At 31.3% G+C, this 12,067-nt stretch overlaps 1 protein-coding gene and 1 long non-coding RNA gene across 2 annotated transcripts in view; both read right to left on the bottom strand.

The window, feature by feature from the left end:
- Positions 1–3,152: 3,152 nt before the first annotated feature.
- Positions 3,153–12,067, bottom strand: part of Paf-AHalpha (Platelet-activating factor acetylhydrolase alpha) — a 45,328-nt gene continuing 36,413 nt past the window's right edge. Inside the window, exon 5 of the mRNA XM_067275576.1 lies at positions 3,153–4,504. Within this exon, the coding sequence (XP_067131677.1) occupies positions 4,226–4,504 (279 nt within the window). The 3' untranslated portion in view covers positions 3,153–4,225. The remainder of the gene's footprint in view (positions 4,505–12,067) is intronic.
- LOC136979568 (uncharacterized) lies at positions 10,904–11,983 on the bottom strand. Its single transcript, XR_010881404.1, has 2 exons — positions 11,769–11,983; positions 10,904–11,461 (listed from the first exon to the last, which is right to left on the bottom strand). It is a non-coding gene; the product is annotated as an uncharacterized lncRNA (long non-coding RNA).

Raw genomic sequence — 12,067 nt, 5'->3', positions numbered from 1 at the left:
TTATGTTTTCAATTGAATATATACATTAGAATTTATATACTGTATTTATATGCAGGCAATATTTCAATTTCCTTGCCTGGATAATGTGGCAATGCAGTCAACTATAGAAGTATACAGGAACTTGGGCTATCCTGCAGATTTACACACATGTTGCAAATGACATATCAAATCCTTCACATGGCTGAACCTGGTGGCATCCATCTGATCCCACAAATGTTCTATTTGTGACAACTCTGGAGACCAGGCAGGCCAATGAATTGTGACAATATGACAGACATTCCTGTGAAACCCTGGCTGTGTGTGGCCAAACAATATCTTGCTTGAACATAGTTGTTTGCAATCCAGCCATAAAAGGCAATACAAGACAGTAGGATTTCCCAAATGCCATGTCATCAATGTCCTTCATACCATTACTATGTGTAACTGACTGTTATATGAGATGGTTCCCAGCCACAAAGACAGTGTGCTGCTTAATAGTAAAGGTGGGACTGAAGTGCTCATTAGTAGTCCACACTAACAATAGTTAACCATTCCCAAATAGAACTAGAATTCATTATTAAACACAAATACAGCCAGCTCTTAACAGTCCATGCTTCTGCCCTTGTTCCACTGCAGAAAAAGCAGATGATGTCCAGATACTAATGGCAGAATGTGTAATAGTCACTGTGCATGCTAATTTATTTCAGTCACCAACCAGTGGTATTAGAGACAGCTCTCTGTAGCAAGATTTCAACTTTGGATGTTGGACAAACACTATAGCATCTGTTTGTGCTTGAAAGAGCAATGATCAAGTAATCATCTCTCCTTGTGGATTCCTGGGGCATCCACAGCCTGCCCACCATATATGTGTACAATGAGGTATCTACTGTCCCAGCACCATCTTGCAATCAGGTGCCCAGGTGCAGGCAAGTTGATGAAACAGCCATCCTGTGTTCAATCATGCAACATTTCTCAAACTGTTACCTTGTGCAAACCGTATAATCTTTGACAGCATAATACAAGCATGTTTGGCATTCAACTCAAAACTGGTACAACAAAAATTCTGAGCAATGAGCATTTGTGATCAAGTGTTCACAAATCTGGCTACATTTCCACTACTAATAACTATTAAGTACCAAATAATTTGGCACTAGAGGCGACATCCATTTCTTATTTAGATCTATTAAGTGCTCTTATAGTGAACTTAAAGATCTGCTGAAGAACATCTTAATGAAGACAATAATAATGATAATATTGATTAAGCATTTTAAATAAGGTTTCTACAATTTTCATATTATAGTTATACAAATTTTAGTAAACTTGAACAAGGTCTGACATTTCAGAATGGCACCATAGCCTTTCAGCACCATAAATCACAATTAGCAAGGTGATTGTATTGTTTAACTACAAAGTTCACAATGTTTGGATTATGTTGCATTTGGTATAAACTTCACTGAATTTATACACAGTATTTGAAAACACAAAATATAGAAAAACAAAAGTCTGAAATTTTTGTCTAAATTTAACTATTATTCAAGGAACTTTTAATTTTAAACATGAGTTGAGAACAATTTCAAAATAATTATTATACCACTACTGTCTTTTTGCCAAATTTACAGTAAAATAATGTCTGCGAAATTTTTACAATATCTGTAATACTTTGATGGCAATGACTTGAATGATCAGAGTTTAAATCCAATTTTGACCCTTGATTTCTGAAACAAAAGCTAACCATTTTCATAGATTAAATAATCATTTAATTTGTATACTCTCTCAACTATTCAATCATCCTAAACCACAATTTCTACAATTATTAGATCAGCTATTATATATTATATATAGACAAATCACATACCACAAAAATATTAAATACTTCAAATCCCAGCATGCATTTTGCAATGGCCCTCATCATCCAGTCTGTAAATTTTTCTTAAGAATTTAACAATATGTACAGTACATTGACATTATTCTGCCATTCATTTTTAGTATTGAATTATTATTCCAACAATTAACATTAACAGATATATAAAAAAAATGTAAGTTGTAAACATACAAAATACCTATAAAGTGATGAAAAGAAGGGCAACTTGGACCAAAAAGTGAAGAAAAAGGACAGTTTTTATATTAATTAATATAACCAGTTTTTTTTAGGTATTTTGGATATTTGGGATGTAATTTTCAAATTGCACATATACATTCTTCCACTGTTGTCTGCCTGTCTGTCACACTGTCCTTTGTTAATCTCAACAATGGAATTGGATGAAAATCTAGAGCAGATATGAAAAGCTTAGGGGCTGGAGCCCAACCAACTATAACTTCTGGTAACAAACTTCTAGTCTGGATCAGAATTCATGATTTCAATTCAAAATTTTCTGCAGCATGGAGTTACAGGCATGACTCATAATCATCAGAAGTATGATGTACAGGAGCAAGGCACTGCTAAAAATCAACACCAAATATGGAAAGTTTAGGAACCAGAGACTCTGATTAATTATATCAAAAGTCATGTAACTTTCAGTCCAGACTGAAAGTTACATGACTTTTTAAAATTAAATGATGATTAAAAACTACAGCCCAACATTGTAATGATGTCACAATAAACAATTACTTGTTATAACTTATGTTTTTATATATCTATTAACATTCATTGTTGGTAAAATAATTCAATACTAAAGATGAATGGCAGAATAAGTAAGTGTCAACATACCTATTGTTAAGTTCTTAAGAAAAATCACAGACCTGCTGAAGAGAGCCACTGTAAAGGCCGAAATGTATACTGGAATTTGAAGTATTTAGTAAAGATTTTGTGGTGTGTGATTATTCCATATATAATGGTTACAAAAGCCAATTTAATAATTATATAAACATATACATGGACAAAAACCACAAGAAAGAATTACAATTTCTACATTTTTAGAACACTGAAATAAGTATTTTATAAAAGTAATTATAACACCATTTCCAGAAATGTAATATTTCACAATTAACATGTGTAATAAAATATAGGAAAAATATTCTACTAGAAAAAGATTATTTTAAAATTAAAAAAATTACATTAATTTAAAATTTGTAGCATTTTTAAGATTCACCATTCAATTTTTTTTCTTTACCTGAATAAAAGTGATTCAGAATTTAGAAATTAATTTTTTTAATATTTTACACTAAATCACACATTCTTTGAAAACTTTTTAATGGTTATCACCAAACTACAAAATTTTTTGAACAAAATTTTATAAATTTATTTTTAGTGTAAAAAATTAATAAATGTTAATATAAATTTTTTACACAATAATAATTGCACATTTTGGCGTTGTTTTTCTTGCATTTATATTTTCTTCTTGAGAATTTCTTACATTTGCATCCACACGTACACTTATTGATATTACACTAAATATTTACAAAGTGATAAACCTGTAATTATGTGTATTCAAATACAGGCAGATCCTGAGTGCATCACATTTACAATAAATGTAATCAAACCTTTTCCCTAAATATCTGCATGTGAATAGAAAGACTGCAATATCAAAAAGCTTTATAGAAAATAATTTTTCAGTTATATACAAAATTTTTTAATTAAAAAATTAATTAGAAAGTTTTATTACTCATTCTAACCATTTATTTAGAGAATTTTTAAACTTAATACTAGCAATAAACTTTCAAACATAACAAAGCTAAATTTTTTGACTTGTTAATGGCAGCTGTTTTATTTGTTTATTTGTAAAATATGAGCATTTATGCAAGTGCTAAGGCCACAGCAGAGGAAGAAGATTCGTAAGAAATTTTCTTTATTTTGAAAAAATGAAATGACACACTTTTACAAAAGGCACAGTGTTTACTTAGTGATATATTTTGTGTTATGGCATGTGCATTACGTGTATCCATTAGCTACATGAATAAGCTACAACGATATTTTGATCCCGTTAATGCCACTTGTTTTTATTGTGTGTCCCGTAAAATGATAATAACTTTTAAACGACGAAATTTTCAAATGTTGTATATATACTATCCTAAACACAACACATTTTTAATATTGGAGATCAACAAAAAGTAAAAATATATACACAAAATTTTTAAAGTATTGCAAAAAAAATTTAAGTTTTTCCTCTTTTTTGCATGCAACAAATAAAATTTACCCTCATTTAAGAAGTTATTAATGGAATATTAATAAATAAATGCCTCATATTTATCAGATATTAAGTGCTTTAAGTGTGACTTAATTCTGTAATAATTTTTAAAAACAAAAAGTTTAATCATAGGAAGCAGATTCTGTACCAGACCTCTCACATATTAGTTGCTGGAGAAGATCTGCTAACGGTTCATATGCTCTTCGAGCTGCGTGACGGGTCAAATGACGATAGTCGTACATATCGTGATGACTAATTGTACCATCTATTTGCACAAAACCCGGATCCAAATTAACTACTTGAACTTGAGAAATGCCATGGAGAATTCCTTCTAACTGTTTGTTAACTTCTTCTATCTTTTTTCTCACAGGATTTGGATTCTGACCAGAAGGGAACAATTTCTAAAAGTAAATAAAATTAAAATGAATAAACTAGTATTTTTAATGAAATTCTGCTATTAGTTTCATATTTGCATTGAAGATTGTAAATATGAAACTAATAATGCCATGATCTAACAAACACTATGATATACTTCATATCTTTATTTTAAACATTCAATTCCACTAAACGTCTTTCAAATTGTTCTATTTATTCAAATCTTTGCCAAATCATTTGATGTTTAACTTCTTAAATATTTTTATTTTCACATTTAATATACCAGATACCAGAGTATAACTATTATTAATTGCATTATTTATAACAATTAGTAATTAAAAAAGTTGAAAGTATGATAAATCATTCTTTTTATAATACTAAAACAATATTTTTCCAAAAAATCATTTGGCTCAAACTCTTGAAAAAGTATTTATTCAATCATTCTTAATAAATCTTGAACTGGTTATTCTACTAAGTATACATAAACAAAATAAAATTTACACAGGGTGAATCTTAATATATGCAAAAACTTCAGGAGCTGACTATTTGAATAATTTCAACCATAAAACTGTATATGAACATATGTTCAAAACAGCACAGTATTAAAATTACATATGTTTAATGTGTGACCTCTTTGAAAATGTTGTCGAATTACAACACTGCATTGTTACATACGGTGAAAGAACGACTCACCCCTGGTATTTGTGAATGTGTGCACCAATCAATGCTGCATAGGATAAAATCCTCTATTACTGTTGGCGGTGGTAATTTTCAACATTATAACTATGTCATTTTGAACATATGATTATATATATTATAACATATATAGATATGTACTTTTATTTATGATGAAAATTATTTGAAGAATCAGCCTGAAGAGTTTTTATATATGGGGGGTGCAAAAGTAAGTATACAGTTGTCATTATGGAAAAAAAACCACACAGGGAGATAATAAGAAAAAACATTTATATTTATTTTCAAATTAAATCACAAATAAGGAATACAAACTAATAAGAGATAATAAAAAAATAATAATAATAATAATGAACACCAAACATTTGTATTTCTCAGATTTTCAACTGTATACCTACTTTTGCACCCCTGTATATTTAGAACTCTATACATACTCATATTTGTTTAAATGCAAACAACATTCTCAATCACTTTCAATGACCATTATCAAGTTACATTCTCTTAACTTTTAATAATGTAAATTTAAACAGGAAACATTCAATCATTTGAACAAACATTTCATTATCCACTGAAGATGACTGAAAATGTTTGTTCACATATTAACACGTTAACTGCCACCTGTAATATGATATTTTGCGTTTTATCAGGCTAACTGTAATATGATATTTTCCATTTTTTCAGGCCACAATGAGAAAATTTGATATTTAATATTTTATTATGATATAAATAAAAGGGTCATTATATAACAGTCGGTAGAGTGAAGATAAAAAAAATATATCAGGGTACAACAGATGACTGGCCATCGTATGGCCTGAAACCGGAGACTATAAGACCATGAAATATTTAATATTAATTACTTTATATGTAACAAAAGAGAATAATTAAACTAGTTTTCGATATTTTTTCCTTTTTTAACTATTCACTATTAGATATAAAATAGCTTTTTATTAAAAAAACTACGACAGCCGGCCGTCGGACCACTTCTGAGGCCATACGACGGCCGGCAGTCGGAAACAAACTTCATAGACATCCGCGAGAGGCCACCACTAGGATGTAAAACAACGTCTTACGAAGCCAGGATAATTTAACCTTGAGTGAAACTACATTGGTTATAGCGACGACGGGCGGTCGGATGGCTCTGTACGGCCTTAACTAGTACGACCGCCGGCGCGTCGGATGGCTCTGTACGGCCCTAATTAGTACGACCGCTGGCGTGTCGTATGGCAGTTAAAGTGTTAAACATATCATTGGTATGTGTGTTAGGCTCAAAGACTGAAAACACTTAGTGAGAGAAAAAAATGACCACAAAGTGAAATTTGCGTTGTGGCATTTGTAAAAACAACCACAATGAGTTGCGGCTAATTCAAAACGACCACAAAGTGAAATTTGCATTATGGTTTTCATGATATTTGACCACGACAAGTTGTGGTGATTAAGAAAAGCCATAATGCGTTCTGAACGTTAGCTGATGCAACCACAATAGAGGATGATAATGACGCACAATGGTTTGTAACTTTAAAATATGGGTTCTAGCCTCGAAACATTTTTGTTTACAATTTTTAGTGCTGAACAATATTAGTTTTACAAGTTTTCCTAGAAATTTAATTTTCATACTTAAAAAATTTCAAAAGATAAAATGTATGGAGAAAAATACACATTTGTTCTTTTTTGTTTTGCTTAAAAGTGCTAAAGGTCAAACTACATGTACTTGTAGGTGCTTGATATACTCTACACGATGACATAAAAATCAGCTGCTAAAGTTAGAAACCACTGTGTGATGGATTTATTATTGTTAAAAGCCACCACAAGTTCTGGATGTTAACTAATAATGAGGTGATGATAAGAAATAAAACTTTCTTTTTCATTATGATTTATGTATCTTCAATTATCTTATATAAGTAGAAAACAAAATTATTCACCACATACAGAAATGTAACTTATGATTACTTTTCAACATTTAATCATTCCCGAAAATCTGTTGAGGTGTTCAAGATGTCAACATTTTCAAACAACTAATTTACTAAAAATAATTACTTTGTCAAGAACTTTTATTACATCAGTCTTTTTTATGAAAATCAAGAATGTTGCAGAGTGATTTATTTTTAGAACTATTACCATGATATTTCGAGTTGCATTTTATGTTCTTTAAATGACATTTGCATTTTATATCAATACAGTATGTTTTACAGTGACACATTATAAACCATTGCTTACTTCTAGATGTTAACGTGGATGCCGAGCAACATGTTAATGAAGTTGAGGTATGTCCTGAATGTTAATAAAGTTACTCTCAGAAATTATAAATTCATTACGAGCATAAAGTCAATCAAGAAGATCTTCCTTGTTTCTTAACTGATAGTGAACAAGGACCTTATGCTCATAACAACAACTAAAACATTTCTGGGAGCTGCATGTGCCCCCTATCAATGTCAAGCACCCTAACTAAAACATTCAAACCAATTTCAACCTGTCCGTTGTATCATGGTTGCATCAGATAATGTTCAGAACGCGTTATGGCTTTTCTTGATCACCACAACACATAGTGGTCAAATATCATGAAAGCCACGATGTGAATTTCACTTTGTGGTCAGTTTTGAATTAGTCACAACACATTCTGGTCATGTTTTTTGCTCAATGAGCATTTTCGATCTTTGAGCCTAACATATGTAAGTTGTTGGGCTGCAATTTGAAAAAATTGTAGACCCATAAATTCCCACTGTCATCCATCTGTACATCTGTTTGTCTTTCCTTAATCTCGAGAACAGTGTTAGATATGGAAAGCTTAAGAATAGGAGGTCCAATTAACTACATATGAACTTCCAATTTAGACCAAAAAGTCAAGTAATTTCAATTCAAAAATTTTCCTCTGAATGGAGTTACATAGATGATCTGCAACTTTGTTGTTATCAGGAAAAGTATGATGTACAGGGGCAAGACGCTACTAATTTGAGATGGAAAACATATATTTTAAATAAAATAAAATATTAAGAATATGAATAAAAAATTGCAGTCCTGCATTGTGACAGTGTCACAATAAATAATTGCTCATTTATTTACATATATTTATTCAAAAAATATTTACAAGTTCAAATATTCATTACAATGATATGTTACATAACAAACTATTCTATTAGCAATAAATAATATTTGCACTTACAAAATAATTAATAATATTCATACCAAACAGTATATAAAACAATACCAAAAAACACACCAATAAGCAATAATTTACAGTACACAAAAAACAGTAGAAAATAAAAATTTATTCCCATACATAATTATAGAAAGATCATTCCTACTTAGTAAAATAATTATATAATTTATAAATATTCATTGTGTATACTTTATGAAAAAATAAATAGAACACCAACGCCATTTGAAGTATTTTTATCATCGCTAACCCATAAGACCATCTAAAATCATTCCCAATTTATGGAAGTAAAAAATATGAAGTTTGTTTAGTTTCATATAACAATTAGCACAACAAACGTTCTCAAAATTGTAAAGATAAACTTTAAACCAAATACAGTCAAACCTGTTTTTATGTGGTGAATAGGGACCGCATAAAAAAAGTCTCATAAAGTCTCACGTAGAAAATAACTCAAAACCGTATGAAATAACTAGGAATTGCTTATTTAACTCCTTGGGCCTTTTTCTGCAATCCCTAATGGGAAAAAAATCCTCTAAGAATTTTATTTTTTATATTAATTAATTATTTCCACTTATATACGAATCTTAACATGTAATAAGTTAATTATTTGAAGACAAAGTCCTTCCCAAAATAAGGAACCACCATTTATTGTGTTCTGGACATTACATTTTTGGCAACTGACCTTTCCTTTGAGGCTACTGGCCGCCAAAAATAATCGTTAAAAAATGATTTTATTTGATAAATATAGCTGCAGGAAGTGTTATTTCATTTAACAAGGAGTGAAATTTCACACCTGCAGTCTAAAGCTGGAGGGGAGCTAACTTACCACATCTGTTCAAATATAACATAATATTTATGATTTTTATGCTATTAAAATGAGAGGGGACCAGAAAAACGTATGAGAAAAAAATTTTACTGAATAAAAAATGAAAAAACCTGCTGATGTCATAGAAAACATCCAATAGAGTTTTAAAAAATTTTACAGGAGTCAATTATGTTCCAATTTGATTGAAATTTTCATATACCACACAAAAAAAAAACAAATCGCACAAAAACAGGTTTGAACTGATAAAAGATTTATTTGGTCTAATTTACATTAAAAAAATTGACATCAAAGAGCAAATTCAAAAACAACTGTTAGTGTAGGAAAACAACAAAATTACCTTAAACCAATAATGAATTTTATCTTTAATTCTATTTCAACATCTCTTAATACCACAATATCGAAAAGACAGTAAACTATTTTGAAAAACCATATTTTTCAAAATAGTTAAAATTCAAAACACAACTAAAAATCCAGCTCATGAAACAATGGTGGATAAAACAAATGTTTTCAATTGCTTTTATCAATCATCCTCAAGTTAAAGAACTTATTAAGAAACACATGATAGAATGTAATAATTTAAAATATAAAACAATCATCAGATGTCATGTGATTGTATTGAGATGTAAATAGCTTCATGTAAAAGTAATATTAAATATCCAATAATGCCCTCCAGGCTAGAGATAACATGATGTCTATGTAGTTGATAGCCATGTTGTTTCTACTAGCCTTGTAATTTCCAACATTTCCAGGCACTTAAATAGGGCTCCCATGTGTGGTGAATGAGATGTGCCTTTTCAATGTTCACCTGCACATTTTCATCCAAGGCATAGACAATTAAAGCTGTAGTAGTTTGCCATTTATTAATTGAAATAAGATCAGCTTTGGATCATTACACATTCCCCTGCTGCCAATCCAGAAGCCGGAACACATCATCCCAGATATTGAAAATCATCTCGAGGGTCTTGATGACCTTACTAAAGGATATTACAGATGGAAAACATACTTAACCATCTGCCACCATAGCACACAGCTGCAAAACTTCCCCATTTGGAATTCCATCAGAACATCCAAACATGAATGGCTGATAAGAATATAGTCTTATGTAGGTCAGATAAATCCAAAGACCTAGTCCTCATATGTAGATCAACATACAAAAAAGACATAATTGATTACATCACTGAAATGGAATTTACAGCATAATTGCATATTCTAACTATCTTTGGAAGTTACACAACAGAATTGTCTGTTTCACTAGAACAGTATTCCACAAGTTTTTTCTACTTGTGGCACACCTATGACTCAACATGGCACAAAATGTTATTTCCCTCAAAAAGTATATGATGATACTATTAATAGAATTTTGTAATGCCATAAACCTGTTATTATTGTTATGTTGGGTTTTGTGAGTTATACTCGGTTGACACAATGGCTGTGTACTATGCCGGACCAGAGTCAAGGCATAGTAACTAGCCATCAAGACAAGACAAACAAGACAAAAATTAAATAAGTGTGTCAATGTGTGTGTCTGTATTCAGGAATTTCCTAACAATATGACATGTATTCAATATAGTGGTCTTCTGTAGTGTGATGTATACATTTCTATTCAATTTTAATGTTCCCAGGCTTTTGTGTAGCATGGTGTGGTATGACGACGACAGGTACAATAAGCACCCTAATCCATCCTCCACAGATGCCTTATTTCCTGGGCAAGTTCTGTGTACTTGCTGAATTTTTTCAGTGCATGTGTTTTGTACATTGTGAGTGTTTGGAACAGATATGTCTATAATGTATGTGATTTTATTGTGTTTGTCAATGAGTGTGATGTCTGGTCTGTTGTGGTAAATTGTTTTATCTGTGATTATGGCTCTGTCGTAGTACATTTTGTGCATGTTGTTTTCCAATACTGTCTGTGGAATGTATTTGTAGTATGGTTTGTGGATGTCTAATAATTTGTGTTTCTTTGCAAGCTCTTGGTGTATTATATTTGCTACTTGATTATGTCTGTGTAAATAATCTGTCTGTGCCAAGAGCTTGCAACCAGAAGTGATGTGTTGTATAGTTTCTGGCATGATGTGACATTTTCTGCATGTGTCATTTGTGAGTGTTGTATCTTTGAGTATGTGTTTTCTGTAGTTTTTAGTATTTATGACCTGATCCTGTATGGCAATCATGAATCCTTCCGTCTCCCCAAAGAGGCATCCCTGAGCTAACCAGCTGTTTGATGCAGTTTTGTCAACAAAATCCTGGGCCAGGTCATAGGCATGTTTGCCATGGAATGCCTTTTGTACCCACAATTGCTTAATGGTGTCTATGCTATTTGTGGTGGCCAAATAATTGTAATCTGGCACTGCATACGAAAATCCAGGCAGCACTTTCAGGAGAATATAAAAGCTCGTGCAGTCTGCCCGCCACAGGCTTTTTTCCCTGCTGTTTTCTGGCTTGTTCACTTCTCTGCGGATGACTTGTACGGTTCTACCTTAAATCTTGTAGCTGAGATCTCTTTACTTGACAAGTGTAGCAAGTATTGTAGATTACTGTAAATAAATCCATTAGGAAAGAAACCCGGCTTCAGATATTTCAAATCTTAACAAACATTTAAGTGGTGATACTAGACCACCACATATTTATATGTTGTGTCATGTCCATACATTGTGAATGTAAATTTAATGGTGTATTATTTGAGTCTGCTAGAGTTACTGCTTTATGTAACTGTGATGTTTCTTGTTTTTGTAGAAAAACTCTCGCAGTGTCTGTATTTGTTTGTAGTAGAGATTAACTAGTAATCAGGCCACATCCGCCATCTTTACTTGGAAGGGTTAATCTTTCTATGGCAGATTTAGGATGATGTTTATGCTTAGTAAGTGTTGTTCTTGCTTTTATTTGGAGTTTCTCAAGAACTGTGCAAGTCCAATGTATAAC

This window comes from Centruroides vittatus, unplaced genomic scaffold (genome assembly GCF_030686945.1).
Source record: "Centruroides vittatus isolate TY-2023 unplaced genomic scaffold, ASM3068694v2 contig_628, whole genome shotgun sequence".
NCBI classification, from domain to species: Eukaryota; Metazoa; Arthropoda; class Arachnida; order Scorpiones; family Buthidae; genus Centruroides; species Centruroides vittatus.
The sequence above is the reverse complement of the archived record's forward strand: the minus strand, read 5'-3'. Positions and strand labels throughout refer to the sequence as shown.